The following is a 23,138-nucleotide window of genomic DNA, read 5'->3' as shown; positions in this document are numbered from 1 at the left end:
CCCGAGCAGCTTAGCTCAGTCGGCTAATCTGGTGGTGCCACTGTGTGTGCGCTGAACCGTGGAGATCTCTAGGCCCCGGTTCAATTCCCATCGATGCCTCTCCTTGTGTTTCAGCTAGAGGGCTGAAATACAAGTTACAATAGCGCACCGTCTTTCGGATGCGACGTTTAAGCCGTTGGTCCCGTGTGCATTATGGCCCATGCGCACGTTAAAGAACGCAGTACACTCTTCGGAAAAGAGTAGGGGATTGTCTACCGGTGTACTGTCCAATCACCACCAGAAGGACCCCACTGCAAATAAGTCTTCTTCTAAACTTTCCTGGGCTATCTTTGGTGTTTACACCGAATAAATCCAATCCAATCCAATCCAGTCCTATAAGTCAAATCTCAATGAGTATACAGTAGTACAAACCTTTTCAATGAGAAAAGTGGTAATACCATGTGACCCTTGACCTGGTTCTGTTTTTGCATAAACAACCAGAACATCCGCATCAGGACCATTTGTTATCCAAAACTTACTTCCATTCAATATGTAATGATCACCTTGAATACAAAATTGACGAAAAATATTATATTTAATGAATTTTTATTAATCATTTATTAACAATATTCTAAAGAGTTGAAAGTTAATGATGAAACTTAATGATACAAATCACCAAGAAATGTTGTAATATCATTCAAAAAAATAATATATCTGTAATAATAAATGATGCAGTGCTTTCTTGCAGTGGTTAGTGATAAAATCATGTTTAGTGCAGTAATTCTTCAAGAGCAGCACTTATTCAAGAGACATTCTTATAAACTCACTTTACAAAATGTCAATTTTTTGTTGTGTTGAAGATTTCGCTAACCTTTTCGTTATTAGTGGAATGATATTGTTTCGATAGCTCATGTTTTTCTTTGTGTTTGATGCATTAAATTACTAATAATCAAATATTAGTACATTTTTATAGAATTATTTTTTGTGTTTACACTTTTTTGCAAATCTTTAAAAACATTGTGTTACATTCTGTCTAAAACCACTAATAAAAGTTATGCGTAGCCATGACAATTTAAATAAATCGTATTAAAAAAAAAAATTATTTATTCTAAATTCTCTCTTTTCAGTATTTTGAATAAATACAGTACATTAGTCTATAATACTTGCTTTTTTACTGTATATTGAATCAAACTTGTTTTACTCTGTTACATTTTGTTACACATCCTATCCATTTTTATCACAATATGACATTTTGTCCAAGACCACTGATGTTACTAATGTTATTTATTGCTTTTAAGTTATCTATACTTATATATTATATATATTTATATTTCTATTTTAAAGGAGAGTCTTTAACAGTGATTCAGTTCGCTTTTGACAATCCTTGGCATTTTTATATTTTTGATGTTCTTTTCTTGTCTTTGTATACCGTTGTTTCTTGCCTAAATTGAATAAATCAAATCAATCAAATCAATGTCATTAGTTCTCTTATATTTGTAATTATATGCTTTCTTCATTAAATGTGATTTTATCCTGGTTAAATAAATTACAGGTAAATAAATATCATTCTTTGATCTCACCTCTCTTTTCAGCTTTGAGGCTCATGGATACAACATCAGATCCACTGTTAGCTTCACTCATAGCTAAAGCTCCTATGTGTTCACCACTTATAAGCTGCAAATTAGAAATTATGGCGATAGCATACCAGAAACAAACAAATAAACAACTAAAGAAAAGGACAATAAAAAGCACTTTAAAGGTTATTTTCCACTAGAACAATTTATTCCCACGAAATAAAAGCAGTGGTTAGCTTCCTGAGGTATGATTGGATGCGCATTTTTTCACTTCGCAAAAAGTGGAAACAGTTCAAAAGTACTGAGCGAAAACTCTAAGAGGAATGTGAATGTGCATGCGCATAAACCGACGATTTTGATTTGGGCGAATAAATTTGCCAAGTAGAAAACAGCCTTTAGGTTTCGAGTTCCATTTTTTAATACTGGATATTTCAACATTGCAGCTGTGTGTTCTCATGATTACTCGCAATGAGGTTGGATTGCGGATTTAAATTGCACAAGGGTTAGAAGATTTGGATAGCCCACACCAATTTATTATTGTTGTAGGTAAAAAAGAATACTGGTATATTGCATTGAAGCGCTGTGGTATGCATTCAAGTTTTCTTATCTGCATGGTGTACTGAAAGTTTATATACATTATAATAATTTCTTTAGAAACTGATTATCAGGAATTTTTGGTAATATTTTCAATTCAAACTGTAGATTATTTGGGTTAGGCTGGACTTTTTTTATACCTCATTCTTATTCTAACTTATTTTTTAAAGATCGTCAGTGTAGGGCAGGAAAAAATGTAGAAATTAAATTTTGTTTTATCATTTAGCAATATGATCAAACCATCTAGGCGGAGGAGAAAATAAAAATAAAATATTAATAATGAATTAAACAGTGTAGTAATGAGATTGATAAATGCTTTAAATGTATATAATTATGGAATCAGGAGTGCGTAATAATATTTTCTTTTAATGAAATTTACATTTTTTGTGGCGAAGTGTACACTAACTGGCCCAATATAAAATTTTAATTTTATTCTAGTCTAGCCTGTTTCATTGAACTACATAACAGTGATGTACCAAAAATGTTGAATAAATTATCAAGCTTTTGAGGAATTTGAACTCTATTAAACTGGTACTACTTCCCTTCTTATCATTCTGCTTTAATTTGTTATACCTTGTTTAGCCAACCCTCCATATATAACACCCTCCGCTTCCCTGAAATCTCCAAAAATATGTATACATTTCTTCCTATATATACATTTAAAGCATTTATTAATCTCATTACTACACTGTTTACATTCATCAACAAAATTTTATTTTACTTCCTAAATGCTTTTGGCAAAATTATTTTAGCTAAATAAATAATAATTTATTAATTATTAATTAAAATAAAAAATAATAAAAATAAATAAATAAATAAGAAAAATTTTATTTTTATGTTTTTTTCTGCTTGTTTACTTAGCAAGAAATTAAATTAATTATTAAGTCTCACCTTACCTTTGGTAAGTATTTGTGTTTCTGCTCCTCACTACCATTCTTGGCTATTTGGTTGATACATAAGTTCGAGTGGGCGCCATAACTGAGCGAGACTGCTGCGCTAGCTCGACTCAGCTCTTCTAGAACAATAATATGATCAAGGTAGCTACCGCCAAGACCACCATACTCCTCTGCGGAATAAACAACATAGAAGATTATAAGAGATACAAAAAAATAAAAGAATATAAAAAACACAAACATACAATGTTATTAAAGCCATTGTATTGATTTTGATATATATATATATAGTATGGATATGAAGCATTATTTAATAGTACTACTACTATAAAAATGTAAATGTGTTTGTCCATGATGTGACAAGATAGCTTTGCAACAGTTTATACAACAATCAAAGTAAGCACCACACCATCTGGGCATAATTAAAAAAAAAAGAAGATATTGTTTGTCTGGCGCAGGCTAAGCTTAGCTTTTCATTTAAAAAAAATAGATGATCAAGGTGGTATATTTTTCATACAGTATTTTGCTACCATCATAAATATATTCAAAAATTAACAGAACTTACCAGGGACTGTAATTCCATGGAATCCCATGTCCCCAAGCTTTTTGTAAAACTCCTAGATTAAAATATAGAATAGAGGGTTAAACAAATTGGATGTACAGTATACAGAAATTGTTCATCCTTATGGATACAGGTTAGGTTAATAAAGGGAGCCAGTTGTAGACATTTTGTTGTGGGTGAGATGTGTCATGAAAGACACATCTCACCCACTACAAAATGTCTACAACTGGCTGCCCTCTGGGAAAAGATTCAAATGCTGCAACTCTAGAACAAGCCTGTTCCTTAACTCTGTTGTTCCATATTCAATTATAATCTTTAATGGTTGGTTGGCTTAAACGCATTATATTTATGTATTGTTTTGTTGTATATATTGTACTCTAGACTTTATGTCGGAATATATATCTAACACATCCATTATAATTATATGTTTGACTAATAATCAAATAATTTTTTATACAATGTAATATCCAATTGTTAATTTCCTTTCAGACAATAAAGTTATTTTGTATCTTGTAAACAGTGAATTTGTCTGTAGAAATGACACTGAGACATCGTCTTACCCTTATCTGCGGAAAATCGTTTGTTCTATCAATCTCCTGTGCATGAGGTGCAAGTTCGTCTTGGGCAAATCGGAAAACTGTTCGACGAAGCTGATAAAAAAGAATAATACATACAGTAATTATTATTCTTTGTAATTCACAAAGAGATTGATGCAACGCCTTGATGAAAATATCCATAAGATTCTTGGTTTTGTTTTTTGTTATGAAGTGGTTAAAAACAGTACCATAAGGCGAAAGTAGTGTCGCTAAGGAAAAAAATACCAGCAAACTGGTAAATGCACTTTTGAGATCCAAAAATACAATGTTGAAAATTCTAATCAATAGCAATTTATACTGTACATCATCTAAGCCAGAATGTGAACTGTAAATTGTATAAAGTTCAGCTGACTGACTGCAAATATATTCACAGATTACGGCGTGCAAATTCACCTGTTACATCAATGCATACGGAAATATTTTGATGCCTAAAACTTTGAAATAAACTTTTTTTGGATCGCCAAATTTTTAAACCGGATTTTCTGTTGGACAAAGTTAGATATTTGCTGCTATCACCACTGCTTCCGGCACTCATAAGTTGTCTTTTATTGGCCCGCATACTAAAATGCGTATACACCACCATTAGCATTAATTTACAGTGTAGGTCAGTAACTAAGCATAATCCTAGGCCTAGGCTCTAGAGTTGGCCTAGGCCTAACCAATGTCTGACTGCTCGCCGACAGAAGTAATTCTGAGACCTCGGAGTGACTCACCTGTTTCTGGTCTTCGGTGAGGCATGATACTTCGTCGTCAACTTCCACATACGACCCAATAGCTCGGGAAAGTTTAGTGACACACGAACTAGGCCTGTGTTTACTTTTTACCAAAACCGAACGAACAAAGGTGCTTGCTCTTAATGCCATCATGAAGTTTAGAAAGAAACAAACCTAAGTACTGGATTGGCCTAGCCCAGCTGCTGCTCATTGCTCGGTCAGTCTTCATTCATGTTGTTAATCAATGTAAGTTAAACAGCGCCACCAATCTTAAGAAATAACAGCATGGTCGAGTGGTTTTTGCAAAAACAATTACTGTATTACAAACACAACACACCCTAGATACTAGGCCTATCGTCGTCACTGTTTTCCCAACCAGCAGAGCAGGTGGTTGCTGCCTTTACAGTCCCTTCGAACTAAAAACACTATGCCTAAGTGTCCAAGATGCACCAAGGAGGTCTACTTTGGTGAGTTTCAATTATACTACATTAATGCTTCGTAATTTTTGTAATAATGTCTTGCAATAATTAGTAGTTCTAGTATTTTTTTTTAGAATAGTCCGACTGATGAACAAGCAAGAGTGGCAAGAGACATATCAAAATCACCGACATCTGTTTTTTCTCATGTAGTAACTTAAGATAGGCCTACTCATTAGGCGAGAGTTTTTTTTCTTCTTTTTTTTAATACCTTGTTTAGCCAATTCCCGCCCCCTGCTCATATTGAATTAATTATTTCGAATAAAAATTTTACTTTTGGCCACTTTTTTATTTTGATTACCTCCTCCTCTGCCTTGAAATCTTCAAAGATATATTTCTCAGTGGCGGATTTAGATGGCGTAAGGGGCGTACCCCTTACGCCATAATGTAAAGTTATTCACTTTGGGAAGTCGAACAAAAAATTCAGCTATACAACAATGGAAGGAGCCAACGGCAGAAAAGATGTACCAATTGCTGAAGAAGAAAAGGACTGGGGTGTGCTTTTTGACAATAAACTTACGTTTTCGAACCATGTCACCGATGCAGCCAAGAGAGCCAATTTAAAACTTGGGATAGTGAAGAGGTCATTCTCATCATTGAACAAGAAGGGCATGTTAAGCTATACAAGTCAATAGTTAGACCAACCTTAGAATATGGGAATTCAGTATGGTGTCCATTGTATGAAAAAGATGAAGATGCATTGGAGAAGGTACAACAGAGAGCTACCAGACTTCTACCAGGATTAAATCATCTTAGTTACCCTGAGAGACTAGTTAATCTTAATCTTCCAACTTTGGCGTACAGAAGGAAGCGTGCAGATGTCATTCAGATATTTAAAATATTAAAAAATATTGACAAAATAATAGGAGCTGACTTCTTTGAATTAAATCCCGATTCCCAAACCAGAGGTCATAGTCAGAAAATAAAGAATCAAAAAGTGAATTCAAGATTGAGACAGTTTTCCTTCTCAAGGACAATTAATGACTGGAACGATTTACCAGAGAAGGCAGTTATGGCATCATCTGTAAACAAGTTTAAAGCAGAGATTGAGAAACACTGGTCAAATTACCCACTGAAGTTCAACCCATACAGGAGAACATGGGAGTGATTATCTAGAGGGGCATATAAGCAATAGCTTCAAGCCCAACAACAAAAGTAAAAGTAAGTAAGTACAGGTAAATATAACATCTAATTAATAAAGGTGCTAAAGATTTAAGGAAGATTAATCCCCTTGCATCCCTACCAGAGGCTCTTTCCAGAGATTCCCACTCAGCTCGCACATCCACGCCCCCTCTTTCTTGCGAAGCTGGATCCGCCCCCTGTTTCTTCCTACTAATAATTATATAAATTTGAAGCATTTTTAACCATCCCATTACTAGGCCTAAATTGTTTACATTCACCAATAAAATTTTATTTTTATTTTCTCCTTCATCTGAATTTTTTTGGCAAAACTATTTGCTACTAACATAAAAAAACATAATTTAATTTTTATATTTTTTTCTGCCCTCCTCTGATGATAAAAAATAAGTTTCGCTAAACAAGGCATAAAAAAGGTCTCACCTTACAGATTTTGTAAGTATGATAAATGCAATAAACAAAGCCACGGTAACAGATAGGAATAAATGTCAGCTCTCTTTTTAGTTTAAAAAAAATAGTTTTGGCACAAAAAAGTTTGCGTTGCTAATGACTTGTTTATGTGCAAAGGTGAAGCATACATTCATCGATTCAATTCTGCGCTCATGGGCGCAAAGTCTTTTCCAGAGCTCTGATTGGCTGCGCATTTTCTCTTCCAAAAAAAACTGTTCAAACTCCAAAATTCGCTGAGCTGAGCTGAGCCCACAAGGGAAAAATTAAACTGTGCATATATCAAATGCTTTCCATTCGCGCAAATAAATTTGCCTAGTTGGAAACCAGCTTAGGAGTCTTGCGACCCTCTAGTTTATTTGGCAAACTTTGGGTCACCGTACTAAACTTTTTTTACAAAAGTTTTTCATGGTTTCTTACAAAGTACATTTATATAAATTGCAAACTTGATATATCTGACTGATTGTCTATTCTAAGCTGTGTTTATTATTTAAATTTAGTTTTCTTTTTAATATCTGTCACACATTAATCAATGTAACTATACATTCCTTCTATCAACCTCTACTTGAATATTCATGTTCCGTTTGGAATCCACATGCAAAATGCAATATTGTAAGGATTGAAAAAGGGAAGAAATTTTCTACAAGATTTTATTTTAATTTTTAAGAAAATTTGATCATGGCAGCCCAAAATATATTAATTACAGTCAGTGACTTAAACTAAATCTCATGTCACTTGAGGATAGAAGGAAAATTATTTGTCTTTGTTTTTGCTTTTGGCCTGATGTAAGACAGATATTTTTTTTAAATTAAAGAGTGTTTCCAACCTTCCGTACCTTTGCTCGATGTAACAGACACTTTTTTCCATACCATACCATACCGGCCATTTGGAATAGTCTTGAAATACGAAACTCAACTTCACTATAAACAACATTAAGATAGATACTATTGCGTACTGTATATTCAACAGCAAAATTAAAATTTAATGGAAGATGTATTTTTTTAATACTGTATGTCATTCTGTTCTCTTTTTTGGGCAGATGAAATAATTTTGGTCATAGGAACTTGTTCCTCATTCATTTGACCCCCTCTTATGTAGGCCTATGTTTTGTACTATTGTGTTGATATTTTATGGAGGAAATAAATACATTCATTGTTATTAATTAACTTGACATTACCATGATTTTACTATTTTCACAACATTTTTATCAGGCCAATTAGAACCTGGCAGTCAATAAGGTTTCTATAGTAAAATATCAGTAAATGAACAAAAACTGATTAGTTTTGATTTATGTCTCATTTAATTGGAATACACAATCTCCTTTGGCGGGAGTAACAGGGAGCTTTCGGTTTGTGCGACGACGCAACGCTAGAACGGAATCACTCATGTGTGACCATCCTACCGGGCGTCCTATGTTGTCTGCATACGCAGATTTGGCCAAATTGCGTCCTAGAATCCAGACAACGAGAAGAACTTAACGTTTTCGCATGCTCAGATGACTTTCAGCGACGTCATTACGTTCCACGTCCTACCATCGTCGTGTAATCGAAAGCTCCCTAATTGTAATGGAAAGTCCTCACGCAATTGGTGAAGTAAGTCACCATTCAAAAAACCTTCCTTACATCAATCATACAGAATGTTTTCATGAACAACCACTTCAGGCAATTAGAAATTTTCTATAAAATCAATTTTCATCAACTTTTAAATTTTGATTGAATTTAGTTACTGATCATGAATCAGTGTTGTTATATTTTTTTGACTTAAAGTCCAGCAAACTAGTATTACACAGTAAGTCATTTATGAACATCATAACATAGCAACGTTGCCTGCCTCCTACCACTGAGCTAAGTGCTCATACAGTGTTATATTTCGCCATTTTAATACTTGGCACGAACAAGTGACATACAGTACAAGCCGATTACTGAGTATAAAAGGAACTTTGTTCAAAGGATCTTCCTCAAACAGTTGGTCCGGTAATCAATACATCTTTCCAACAATTTATACATGCAGGGGTCCAAAGTTGGAGGAAGCCAGTTCCGGGAGATGTGGCTAATTAAGCTTTCTTGACAAATTTAAATTAATTTTTGCTACACATGATGATACCCATCGCAAGCTGACTTCCGAGAGACTGTTGATAGTAATATTAGTAAAAACATCCAAATATCATCATGAATTCGCAAAAGGTGGGTTAGTTTCCAGGAGATTTTGGGACCACTGTACATGAATTAAATTCTCTGTATGCTTAAATTGGTTTGAAATTCATAGTAAATCAAAAATTAATAAACCTTAGACTGGAGAAAAATAAAAAATCACCTGTTTTTAATTGTTATTGATTAATATTATGATAATTATAATTGTAAAATAATATAATGCGTGCCTGTAATGATAGTGGTATTGGATAATAAAGATTTAGGATTACTGTACTAGTAAGATTAAAAGTGTGAAGTACAGTAATTTACCTCTGATAAAAAAAGAGAAGGTTATGAATAAATTATTATAATATTATTATAATTATTATTATTATTATTATTATTATTATTATTATTATTATTATACAGTAATAATAACACAGTTATTCCTTTAAAATGATAACAAGATGAATTATAAATAAATATAAAGAATATATTTAAAAAATTACTAACAGTCATGTTGAAAAAGTTTGCCAACTTCGATTTTTTACATATTTGGCCAAACAAATTCTTGAAGCTTTGTCTACTGGTGATATGTATTGTGAAGTGATATTGCTAAGATACAGGTAGGCCTACAGCAATAGTCATTTGGGCTGCTTTTTAAAGTTCAAACACATTTAAATTTTAGAAAGCTCTCACATAGTGCTAATGAATAAAATATAAAATGGATTTTATAGCATCAATAAATTAATACATGTAATACACAAAATTGTATTATTACTGTAAGTCCATATTAGTCGCTGTTGGTTTTAAACTTTTAATAATTTAGTCTAATTTAAGGCTATCTACCAACTACAGAGTACATTCATGTTTCTTTAGTTGCTCTCCTTATATTTTAATTCTCCATGTATAACCTTGAACAAAGTTTAAAAGTTTAGAGTTGAAATACCACACTCATACAATCTCTATTGATTTTGTAGTAATGAGTGTGTTTTTAAAAACACTTTAGCCCTTTCGATTGTTGAACAAACTTGATAAAAAGATAAACAAAATCTAAGGAGCTTCTTCATTGAGTTGAAATAAAATGTCTGTTGGGTTAAATCCACTGTGAATTACTGTATAGGAAGTGGTGTGGACTCTATGGAATTTTATGGTTAGATGCATTGTTTACTCACACAATGGCATACCTCTGTGCCCATCACTCATACTACCTTTCCATGGCAATTTACAACTTGTGGATCCAGAAATTGATCATTTTAAGTCAGTTTTTAAAATAATTTAATCATTTTACTTGTATTTTTCACCAATTATCATATTTCATAACAGTATAAATAATTGTCATTCATTTCTGTATCAATTCTTTTATCTATTTTTTTTTTCATTCTTTGTTGGCATCTAACAATACAGTATGTAAACGATGTACAGTACTGTACAAAAACACTACAAAATGTATGCGCTTCAAACAATAGTGTGGTATTGCACTACTGTTTGTAGTAGGTAAAACAGTACACTATGAGTCCGTCGAAAAAAAAATTGAAAATGTCTTAATATAATTGGTCACAAACACAAAACAGATCAGAAAAGGTCTAGATTCCTTGGAGAGAAAAAAATAATTACTGTAATTATTTGTTATCAATTCTTTTCTGTATTTTTTGCTGTACTTCTGCCTTCTTTTTTTAATGTTTAACGTTTGGTTATGTTTTTTGTATGCCTGATTAATAAAAAAAATAATAAATACAATCAATTAAATTGTGTCTAAGAATGAACGTCAGTAAGAAAATTATTTTCACATAATTCAAAAAGCATTTTCAAATATAACAAATTGATATTTCCTGAGCTTTCTAGGTGTCATGTAAAAGAGAGGCAACATATCCTTTAAAATTCACACCTCAAGCCCATTCACGGTGAGGCACAGGTGTTTGGCTTGGTTCACTTTCAATGAGTTTCATATAAAAGTTTTAATTGGTAAATTAACATGATTTTTAAGGGTCGTGGGAAGATGTAGGATTTCTTTTTGGGCCCTACTGTAGGAGGTAAAAAGTTGCCGACTGGACTGTATGCTGTATTTATTTAAATCACAGCAAACATGCTTATCATCATCAAGTATCTACATTCAAGCTGTGATTTTGATAAGCCATTTAAAATAACCCAATTTTAAGCATTATCACAAATTGATTTACTACTAGAAAAGATAAACAGGGTTCCATATAATACAGTACTGTATACACTCTCAGACATTAGATGCTAGCCACTTTGTGAATAATTAAATCATACTCTGGCAATAAATTATTAATTTAATTATAAAATTTAGCATACTACAGGTACTCTCCCATTCTCAAAGTGTGGGCCTCAACCCAAAATTATTTTTTGAAGGGTTGTGTGACTTTAATGAGCCAATTAAAAATAAATGGGTATTATTTCATATTAAATGATAAAAAAAAAAACATTGTTTTTATAATCTTGAAATAAAACTATTAAAATACTTTACATGAATACCATATCAATTCAGGCCTACAGTACTTGAAGAGCTAAGAGTCTTAATCCTGTGATTATAACTACTTTAAGGATGCTCATCTGGTGACATCAAAGGTTAAAACTCTGGTATCGACATTCTACGCATCTCACATGTACTTACATACCCTGATCATTACAGAAACCATAACAATTAAACCATAATTATTTGTGATATGAATTACCCAATGCGTGTCAGAAAATAAATTTTCTGTATTTACTGTACGCAAATGTTCATTTTGAGCACCTTATCTAACATTGTCAAAAAGAACTTTTTATTTTGTTGATCGATTTTCATGAATCAAATTGTACAGTAGATAGAACATGCTCATGGTAAAAAAAATCAGATGTAACAGAAAAGTACCCAAAAAATAATAAACTAACACCATAAAACGTATGGCACACATAGACTGGTACTGGTACGGCATTTATAATGTGCCTCTTCCTTGCAGTTATAAAGCGCAATTCCTTTCCCTGGTCATTGGGTCCACATGCTAAGTGTTGCTGCTGGTAATCAGCGCAGGAGCTCCTGGGTGAAGAGAAGCAATGCAGATAAAGTGTCTTACTCAAGGACACATGCGAAATGCATAGCGAAGGATTGAAACTCTGACCTCGAAGTTGGGAAACCAAACCGTTCCCACTGCGCCAAACCGCTTCTTATAGACTAATAATTGTGGTCTGTATTCGCAAGTAGTATCAGATTGTCGATACCACAGTTAAGATGAAGGGACTGTACGCACTGCACGAGCGTCCTTTTGTTGAATTGCCTTGATAGAATCAACACTCTGTAAACCTTATCATGCCAAGGTTATCACTCCACTAACCTAGTAATCTTGAAAATTTGGGTCATGGGCCATATAATTTAAGCTGACACTATTTCAAATTGTCACTAAATTCGCAATCACACAGGACTTATTTTGGTAAAACTAACCAACGTGCCGAGCTAGGCTTACGAGACGAAAAGTCCTGTGCGAACAATGCGAGTTGGTTAAACTTCCTGAGTCACTGAAGTTGATGAACTGTACCACTCTGTTGGGCAACCACAAATGCGCACAATTTAGCGCCCCCATTAGTTGATTTCAAGACTTGGTTAGTTTTACCATAGTCTATGGTAAAAACTAGACCGCATCAATTAATCCAAGCGCAAACAGTGGTAAGATATTATGCATTGGAATATTACCACAGTCTCCATAATATCTTCCGAGTGCGACTGCGGCTTAAGCTTGGCCAACACAACATCTTGTTTTTTTGCCTGATAAAGAGCATTCATTTCAGAGTTGCTGATTTCTCCTTTTTTTTTTTTTTTTTTTGGTGTGGGGGTGTTGGAGCTCCTGCTTCTACTCTCAAATTGTAGTCTTTGTGCCAGATTATGCATACCTCTGTTATTGTCATAAGCCATTGAAATACTCTATGTGGAACCATGGGGAATGGTCAAACCAACATTTGTATCCTGTCATATTTACATGGTGTCAGAAGTGGTCCTCAGCTGTCTGTTATAAAGGAAGAGGGGTCATTCCATGTCAATTCAACCAAGATTTCTCATGACTTCCCCAATTTTTTTTTTACAGTTTAGGGAATTGCGACCCATGAGCAATATGAAGTGGTACTAAGTTATATTTTCATATCTGCCACCAAAAGAAACAAAAGGTGATAGTACTGTATACTGATGAAGTACTGGGCTATAATATGTTATTAATTCTCTCAGTACCGACAGTCCTAGACAGGCATGACGGAAACACAGTTAAATTGTTCAGCACAGTTAAATGCAACAAATACATAGCACATACTACTGTACTGCCAAGAGGTAGAACAGTTACCACAACTAACATTCAGAGATTTTTGTCATTGATCAGTGAGTTACATTTCCCTTAATTGTCTGCATTCTTTTACTTGTTCTTTCAGCTGAGAAAGTAACATCTCTTGGCAAAGATTGGCATAAGATGTGTCTGAAGTGTAAATTGTGTAACAAGCTGCTTAGCTCCGGTGGACATGCACAAGTTAGTTATATTTATTTCATATATTTCTAGAGAATCTGTTTTAAGTGTTAATTTTTCAATGTTGTTTTTTGCTCATGCTGAACTATCACTACTACTGTACAGTTCGCTTCGTACTTTGCATTGTTCAGGTGTGGGGGCCTCTCAGAGCCAGTTTTGCTAAAGTGTAGTTTTCTTAGCCTTGTGTAAGAAAGTTGTATTAATGCCTAACTCAATTCAACCTCCTGCCCAAGATCTTAAACAATAACTTTCCCAATAATTCCAGTTATGGACAAGATAATTTTTTTGTAATTTGAAAATCAATTGAGATTGTTCGCAATAATTTATATCCAACAACAATTGTAGGTTCAGTGACGGCACATGGGTCATATTGCACAATGGTCCAATGGCTTAAATGTCTCATCTGAAAGACAGTACGCTATCGTAACTTGCATTTCAGCTGAAATACAAGGAGAGAATTGAAGCAGGGAACAAGAGATCTCCGTGATTCAGCAACATACACAGTGGCTACCACCAGTAGCCGACTGAGCTAAGTTGCTCTGTATATCCCTCCCCTATACTGTTTTCCTAATCATCATGATATACTGTAAAGTTATTATCATAACATACTGACTGTAATATGGTTATCATTATCATAACTACAGTAAGTTTTCCAATCACTCCTCGACACTTTCTCTCCTATTTCTAACAGAAACTGTTTTAGACACTAAACTCATATATAATTTGTCACATCATTTTGATATGAAGACTTAAGACTGTAGCAAGATAATTTATTAAACATATCATCGAATCTGTCATATATACCTAAATCCCACTTAGTGTTGATGGTGCTCAATCAATTCAATTTTGGAATTGTTCTACATTATATTCATATTTTCTGTCAACTGAAGTATTTTAATGGTTGAAAAAATATATTTAGATGGCATTAAAATCAATAATGTAACACCTAAGAAATAGAGCGTTGTAATAGCACATTTCAGCTTTAAAAATGTGTTGCCATTTATAAAGCACTTGAAATTCGCATTAATTATGCATATTCAGATTGGCTGTCTAAAACCTAAAATGGTAATTGATGAGAATAGGTGACTCATCGTTTCTTGCTTGTCATGCGTAGTTGAATTTCATAGGCTGTGACATTAATACCGGGTTTTTAAGCATGCCTAATGCAGTGAATTAAAGCAAGTTGTAAACAGTATATGACTTCACAATCTGTTGTAATATGGAGTCATGCATGCATGGATATGGTCGGTGGTGGTTACTACTTGGTTTGCACTATCAACCACAAACTGTAATGTTGTTACTAAAGAAATGAATTGGTATTCATGGGTATAGGTTGGTGGTATGTGTTGTGTGGACACTTCTTCCAACCTTCTCCACTGGCAGCAAAATAGTTTCCCTAAATGTGTTGACAATAATGACCATTGAGTTTTCATTGGAATAGGAATTTAGTTCTTCTTAATTTACAATTCTCGCACTGCCCTCCAACTACTCAGTCAAAATAGCTACGCCCTCGTGTTTCCCATGTTTTAGAATTTAGTTTTGCATTCTCAATTCTTACACTGCCCTCTAACTCTAACTTGTTAAAATTGTGTTCTGAATAAATAATACACAATTTTAGTGTTAATAGAGAGATTCGGCGATGGGAGTCATGTGACCTGGGTGTTGGATGTAAACAATGAACTGGCACAGCGGAGATTGCTATGGCGGCTGTCCCATGTTATTGATGTAAAGATCATCATAATTGCTGTATTTGATCTTTTGAACGTAATGTAAGTTACTCTAAGTCGATTGTTGATGTCCCGAAATTCTCCACACAAACTTTGTGTGACTTGTCGTCCAAGTGAATTTGAGATTTTTTAACAAATGTTTGGCCTAGGCCCCTGCATATCTACGGCCTGTTTAGGTATGCACGAGTCTTCGACCCACAGACTACGCTACAATTTATAGGCTACTGTAGCTAAGGTTTACAAAGGATCACATACATTTCATAGCATACTGTACAATGCGAGAAGAACGCTAGAATAAGTAAATAAACGCTATTTTGAACAATCATTTTGCCTTTCCTTGCCATTTATTTCTCACATTAACAGTGGGTGGTTGTTTCTAAAACCATAACATACCTCTTTCTATACTTTCACACTGATCGCACTGTAATGTTTTCCATGGTACACCCACTGTAGGTCAAGTGACCGGCTGGAAACAAACATCGCCGAATCCTTCTATTATGTAGTCGCTGAGAAATACCTGTCCTGATTATATATTAAAAATTTAAAGCTGACTTAATATAAACTTTGTCTCTAGTAATCGTCATGGCGTTTAATTGGAAGCAGTGCTGATCGAGAATGAAAAACCATGTTTAGTGCAGTTCTAATTCGAAGAGCGGTGCATACTATAGTAATAAAGAGAGCTGCTTGTTCAGTTAATTACGGCTGTCACAGCTTACTGTGACCATAAACTGGGCAACTGTAGCCATTACCAATAAATAACAGCAATACTCTTGTGTAGTGTAAAAAGAAATCTAGTGAAAAATATTCATATTTCTGATTCTGATTGATTGAAATTAATATTGTTCATCACAAGTATATAAATTATTTAGTATACAGTATATAAAATATGAAAGTATATAAATACATACTCCAAGTATTGAAATACACGCCATCGTGTTGGGATTCAATATTTCGACATTAATTATGTCATCATCAGGAATGACTATATAAAATATAGTAATGTAAAATAATATAATATAAAAATAGCACTAGACAATTCAACAAACCAAATAAAATAGGGATATAATTATAATACCATAAGTACAACATATTGGAAGCAAGATCAGTACTACAATATTATTAATACTAATCCTATTCTTCTTGTCAAATTTTTTTGAACATGTTATACTGTATTTATTTAGTATTATTTGCTACATTATATGGGGTGCCTGATATAAATGGATACTGGTGTTAAAACTCTTATATTTTTTTGAATAGTGTCGGTTTTTTTCACTTTGTGCGCCTGCTTTTTTTCACCAGTTTGTATTGCTTGTCATGTTTATTATAAAATTAATATTATAATTAGAGATTTTAATCCGATTTCCTCTATCAGGATAAGAAGTAGTCAAGGGTCTAGACAAGGTCTCCTCTTTACAGTCAACATCTCTAATCATCTTTTCACTACTTTAGAATGGACATTCTTACTGTGACTATAATGATGAGTTGGAACACATCTTGTCAAATTAAAATGTGTTTTTTTTTTTTTATTACTCAATCCATTTTCTTAACATTCGCACGTTCCTTATATACTGTAGTGTATATATTCAATAGTGCCAAGAGGGTGGTGCTGGAAGGACCTGACCCAGGAAAAAAAAAATTGTTTTTACCCTCAAGATCTAATCTCTATACTAATGTTTGTAGTCATTAGATATTAAAAGCATGTAAACATAAAAGGCCAACATCATGGCTTCTAGACCCCACTATTTTCCACTCCCAACATTGGCTGCTCTCTGGTGGCCCTTTATTCAAGGGATGGCTTCAGCATACAGTGTGTGTCCCCCTTACCCAGTATCTTCAGAATCCTTTGAAAATGGCAATGAATAGTGTGTAAAACCCATCCCTCTTCCTATAAGAGGTTAAACTAGTGCCTTTGGTTTGTAAGATGCTCTACTAATGCTAGAAATACGTTTTGATGTAACTGTAATTATTGATTGAATAATTTAATTGATTGATTGATTAACTATTTCAAAATCATAGATTCAATCATTGCCAAGCTATCATTTTATCTTAAAAACAAAAATTACAAATTAGAAACATGATTAAAAACTCTTTGAAATGTACGAGAAAAGTGTTTTGTACCATAGGGATTGTAACCAAAGAACCAGCAACCATTAGTCTAAATAGAGAAGCTTGTCCCAATCACTTTTCGTTTCATGATTCATCAAAATGTATTATTAATGTATTGATACATTGACTCATTCCATGGAGATATCTCTTGTTCATTCATTCCGTTTTATATCCATTAACACATGTCACACCCAAGATATAAATAATATTCCACAGTAGTAGCATTAGCATTTCCCCGACTTTTTTGAATGGAGATGAAGTGGAGGGGGGTTGGAAGTTGAGTGAGGGGGCTTGATCGTTCCAAAATTAGTTGATATGAGCATGTTTTTTTTTTTTTTTTTTTGCTTTGAACATTTTCAATTGGGGGAGTGGGGATGCGGGGGAAGGGCACAAAAGCTTCTAGGGGCTATGTAGCCACCTCCTCCCCCCACCCCATCCAAAGTAGATACGCCACTGTCCAAAAGCCACTTTTATATTTATATGTCATGAAATGCTTGCACCTACAGTGTAGGACTGAGGTATAGCCTAAGCCACTTCACAGCCTGTCAACCAAGTTTGGGTATCTACTGCAAGCATGGGTGGCCGAGATCGGTCAGTGTGTGGTTTGAACTCCTGACCATGAGTCCATAACCAGAATGGGAACCGCTGAGCCTAACCGCCTTCCTCACAGGCGGTCCAGCCCCACCTCAGCCCAAATATAGTTATAACTAAAGTTTTTAAAAATTGATTGACTAATTAATAGGTTATGTCACCTTTAGATGCCAAAAAATGGCACCTTCAGTCCTGCTATCTCTAGCATAGAAAATGTTTCTAATTATGTTTTCCCGGCAGCTTTTACTGCAACTCCCTGACAGCTGGGGCAATTGTCCCCGACAGCTAGGCCCTAGGCCCCATGCAGCGGCAAGTAAATTCAGAAAATGCAGCCCCACAGCTGTATCTTTTTCGCATGTTCCTTACCTTTTTTCAGAAATTATGCATGAACAAAAATAGAAAGGATGTACAAAGAGTAAATTGAATTAGTGAGTCATAAAGAAATAATTTAATATGATTATCGATTTAAATGTTGTTGATCATTTTCTTCCAGCATAATGGTGAGCCATATTGCCATCAACCTTGTTATGCAAAAGAATTTGGACCTACAGGTAAAGCTATTCTCAGAATTATCCCACAATTCATTTCATTTTAGTAGGTAAATACTGGGCATTAGGCATTACAACAAGGACAAAAATAGCAACAAAAAGGATGATGTAATGTAATCAGTGGTGTATCTAGAAGACTTGAAATGGGGGTGCTGGTGGGGGACAAGAAGGTGAAGTGGGGGGGGGGTGCTCAATGATCAGTTGAGGGGTGGGGGTGTTAACTCATGCAAAATAATGTGATTTTAGGTGATTTTTAACTTAGAAGTGATTTTTTTGGGAGGCGACTGGGGGTCGCAAGGGACGTGCACCAACCCCCCCCCCCCCCCCCCCCCCCTCAAAAGAGGGGAGACTGGCGACTTATTTTTGTTCACGGGCAAAGCGCACAACAGTATGTAGTCTGCCTACTGATACTGGTACAGGCGTTTATAATGCCCTCTTCCTTGAGGTTTAAACCGCAGTTTTTTTTCCTGGACATTGGGTCCACATGCCAAGTGTTGCTACTGGTAATCAGCGCAGGAGCAGGCAACCCTACTAACAGTAGACATATTTACTTGTATGTAAATGAGAACTATCCAATGAAAAGAATTTAAAACCAAGTTAAAGTTGTCATAGTTCTTTTCAAAGGCTTACTGTATTCTTATTTTTCTTTCATAGGATTCCGTTCCGGATCAGCAACTGCTCCCAACAGCTTCTATAAGAAATGATCAGCATGTCTACCATTTTATCGACCGAGGGGCCGCTATATGTGTGTGTGGCTTCCTTGTTCCTAGATATTGTAAATATAGAATTATGTTTAGCGTAGTATAAACTACAAATTGAATATTATACAATTTCAACGTTTTGCTCGCCACCTCAACAACCAAGATTTTTAATACCTACCAGATACAGATGTATCAAGTGAAATTTTCAGAAATCTAAATTTTGTCTACAGCAGCGTTCCACAAACTTTAGACTGACGATTCAGTTAGGAAATTTGAAATTGATATACGACCTACCTAACCCCTTATTGTACGTTATGCAACACATTTCAGTGTATTTTACCCACCTGGCTTTATTATGTTGGGTTTTTTTTCTTACCTAAATGTGTCATGAAATTTTAAATAATTAAACACTGAATATTCATTATTACAAAATAACAATGTGTTCATATAATGCCGATATAGTGACTGACTACATCTAGCTGATTTTTTATATCTGTCAAGTTTGTGACCCATCAAAATTTAAACCCACTGGTACGTCACATTATTCCCATCAAAGTCACTGCTAATTATTTTATTTAGGACATATTTGCTGTTCTGTTATATAGAGGCTGCAATATTTTTGCTGTAGAAATAATGGTTATTATTAGAGAAATATTTGTTCTGTAAAAATCTCACCCCACTAATGTGTAATTAAGGATCCCACCAATACACCAATATGGGCCTTGTCATGCCAAAACCAGCATCTGTGAGAAAAACAAGAAAATTAACTTTTATATATATTCATATTCTCCACATTATAAGCTTTAAAATGATTGGTCATTACAGGAATCAACTTACTATTGCCAAAGTTATGAGTAAAAGTATTACAGCTTCTCTGTATTATCTATTCGTGAGTCGCCACCCATCTCTGTTTTTAAATGTCATTTAAGACTCGCTTGTTTCTTTCTCTTTGATTTCTTTTTTTTCCATTCCTTGCCAGCTAGCTTTTTTCTAGTTCCATCAGGATAGGAGGTGTCTGAGTCCAGGGATGGCTGAGATTCAACTGGTGCTGACAGGGTACATTTTGACAGATCCCTGCTCAGCGACGAGGGTGTATCCCACCCATTTTGGGGGCTAGCTTGGAATAATTCTTCTTTCCATATTTTTCCAATTACATCTGTTCACTTGTGTTTTAACTTAGAGACCCTAGTATTTTGCAGGGTACAAATTTATAACCTTTAACCTTAAAGTATACAATACTGCCACATTCTTATGCTAATTACTAACTTTAATGTTAATTAGTAAACAGTATGCTGTTTTTGGAATGGCAAGCTGCATGTATTTGCAATATTCCTTGTCAAATTTTCAACCACGCAATACCACCAGTTCAAATGTTTTAACTATTTATATTATAAGGAAGTACTTTATAAATTTTTAAGTAGATAATAAATGGAAGAGAGACTTTTAAAGATTTGTATTCATGTTAATAAGAACACTTTAGGCTGAATGACTACAGTTATGTGATTCAAACTGAAGAAGTTCCAATTAACTTGGGAGTTATATTTTAAATGCTACAGTCCGAAACAAAACGTTTTCTTATTACATGATAGACCTTTTAGGAGTGTCGATCAAACTTAAAAATTGGCCAATCAAAACAGGACTAATGACGAGCTCTAACAACACTGTCAGTAACATTTGTTGTAGAAATCTTCATATCTTGGACATAAATTTAGCCTCATACTCTGGCACCAAGTAAGCAGCATAAACATGCATGTTCTGTGTTCATTGAAGAAGTAGATCTTCTTGGCTATTAAATAACACCTTAAACTGTTAACACGTTCACTGCCAGCGACAAGTATACCCACATGTTGTTGCTGAGGGCGCTAGGGACGACTATACTCGTCAAAACTGGTGTAACATTCTAGCGTATTACTTCATTGTTATACATTGTAGAACCGCAGACTAGATGGTTCAGGAAAAATACACCTAGATGATAACATATTTGTGTTTGAATTGTGTTATGTTGCCGGCAGTACAAAAGATTGGAGCGCTCTCTGAACATAAATCAACCCATGCAAGAAGCGGAGGAGAAAACTCGCACGTTGCAGGGGCAATAGAAATTACTTGTCCATTGTCAGTGACGAGTTTACTCATCCCCTAATATTTTCCCGCCACTGTTTTGATGATAGAGTACGTGACTTGATACAAATTTGGCACACAGGGCAAAACCTAAAAAAGGGTCTTGCAGCCAACATGTTAAGTTTGATTAACACTTTATTGTATTTTTTTATTTACTGTTGTATCTGATAAAAAATAATAGAAAAAAAAGCTTGTGCTTGTAGTTAAGTGGTACCTGTCTATATACAAAAGGGTTTTATGTTTTAAAAATACTGTATTATGAATAATATTCATTGATTCGGAACTTTCTAAATTGTGAATAGAATACTATAATTATTTTAAAAATTTTAAATATCTTGGTTTGAAAAACTAGACTTTCAAATGTTTAATTATTTATATTCAACTTCAATTTGAAGTTTCAAGTGGAAATTTCCTGTCATGATATTATCAGTGGATTTTCAGATGATACGATCAGAACACGATACTTATGCCATCAAAGATTAAGTCCAAGTGATAATTGAAAAGTACAAGTACAAAGTGTGTTTAATATTATTGAGTTGATTATATCAAGCAGATGAGATTTTTCACAAATAGTCTGTTTTTTTTTTTGTTTTTTTTTCTTTTCAAGAATTGAATTGTTAGCCAAAAGAGGTTGTGGTACAATTTAGAAATATTTTTCAGTTATAATGCTACAGTATTTGCTTTTTCTGTCTCTGTATGGATGGACAATGACAGCATGTCTACAAAGTTTCAATACAGTAAGTAATGCATCTTCCTTGTGCTGTTAAATTATAAGCAAACATTTATTGTGCACTATTTAGCGATCAGGCCAAATAACAAAAATTCCTTGTTCCTGTCCCCTCTCTCACCATTTTTTGGGCCCGCATCAGTTTTTTTTTGTGTTTTGTTATTTTTAAAATTTTGGGGTTTTCTTTACATCGAAAATGGAAAATTTCAATTGCTGACAAATTTTATAGTTTACAAATGCATTTTTAAACACAAAGACCATGATACATGAAGAGAAGCAATGACAAAACTATTGACAAATTGTTTACAACACATTTTGCTACGCAGAGAACATCTTTTGGCATATTTTGACGAACTGTGGAAAAAACAAATATCAAATAATAAGTGCCTCCCTCACCAACTTTTTGTAAAACCGAGGACAGGAAAGCAATGATTTTTTGTTACTTGGCCTTCATCATAGCAAATGTTAAATAAATGGGTACTACAAAGGATTTTGATAACTGCTTCTTGTTTGTTTTCATTCAAATTTTCGAACATAACAACCAGTGTGCAAGGACTGTTCCCGGGTGCAAGCATGATGCAGAAAGAGTTAGAACTATAAAAAAAATGACCATTTATTCAGATCATGGTATAAAATTTTAGACCTCCATGTTCAGACGAATGGTGGCGGTGTGTACCTGTTGTAACGCAATGACGCAGTCCAAGCTGAGCTGAACTCGGCCCCTATTTACTGTGTATTATTACGATCGCTAGGCCTACTTTACGATATAATTGTTTGAAAAAAATGTTTGAATGCAAAGCCCAGAACTTTGCTAAAATGAAAGTGTTTGAAATCGTTGCCTTCGACTTTCTATTTTTATTTTCATCCACAACTGCATTGATTAAAAAAAATATTAAAATAATATTAATAACAATATAGGCATAGGGCCTTAATAATCAATATAACTAATAACAATAAGGATATAATAATAACAATTTTATCATGACAATAAAAAGGCATAATAATGACAATACTG

At 34.2% G+C, this 23,138-nt stretch overlaps 2 protein-coding genes across 2 annotated transcripts in view; one reads left to right on the top strand and one right to left on the bottom strand.

Annotated features, from left to right (window-relative positions):
• Positions 1–5,167, bottom strand: part of LOC117121280 (isovaleryl-CoA dehydrogenase, mitochondrial-like) — a 10,247-nt gene extending 5,080 nt beyond the window's left edge. The window contains exons 1-6 of the mRNA XM_033266414.1: positions 4,912–5,167; positions 4,163–4,252; positions 3,606–3,657; positions 3,044–3,213; positions 1,560–1,653; positions 412–542 (exon numbers count right to left, since the gene is read on the bottom strand). Of these exons, the coding sequence (XP_033122305.1) occupies positions 412–542; positions 1,560–1,653; positions 3,044–3,213; positions 3,606–3,657; positions 4,163–4,252; positions 4,912–5,064 (690 nt within the window). The 5' untranslated portion in view covers positions 5,065–5,167. The remainder of the gene's footprint in view (positions 1–411; positions 543–1,559; positions 1,654–3,043; positions 3,214–3,605; positions 3,658–4,162; positions 4,253–4,911) is intronic.
• Positions 5,168–5,225: 58 nt separating this feature from the next.
• LOC117121281 (cysteine-rich protein 1-like) lies at positions 5,226–22,619 on the top strand. The gene is made up of 4 exons (XM_033266415.1): positions 5,226–5,378; positions 13,514–13,608; positions 18,523–18,580; positions 19,232–22,619. The coding sequence occupies exons 1-4, from the start codon at positions 5,339–5,341 to the stop codon at positions 19,279–19,281; spliced, it is 243 nt and encodes an 80-aa protein (XP_033122306.1). The 5' UTR covers positions 5,226–5,338; the 3' UTR covers positions 19,282–22,619.
• Positions 22,620–23,138: the final 519 nt, after the last annotated feature.

Source organism: Anneissia japonica, unplaced genomic scaffold, assembly GCF_011630105.1.
Source record: "Anneissia japonica isolate Jap-2015-1 unplaced genomic scaffold, ASM1163010v1 scaffold131_len961581_cov171, whole genome shotgun sequence".
Lineage (NCBI taxonomy): Eukaryota > Metazoa > Echinodermata > Crinoidea > Comatulida > Comatulidae > Anneissia > Anneissia japonica.
This window is presented reverse-complemented; position numbering and strand designations above follow the sequence as displayed.

Excerpts from the sequence above, each read along its gene's own strand:
- LOC117121281 (XM_033266415.1), top strand. The coding sequence starts at position 5,339 with ATGCCTAAGTGTCCAAGATGCACCAAGGAGGTCTACTTTG. Across the intron at positions 5,379-13,513 it reads CACCAAGGAGGTCTACTTTG|CTGAGAAAGTAACATCTCTT; the intron begins GTGAGTTTCAAT and ends TTGTTCTTTCAG. Across the intron at positions 13,609-18,522 it reads GCTCCGGTGGACATGCACAA|CATAATGGTGAGCCATATTG; the intron begins GTTAGTTATATT and ends ATTTTCTTCCAG.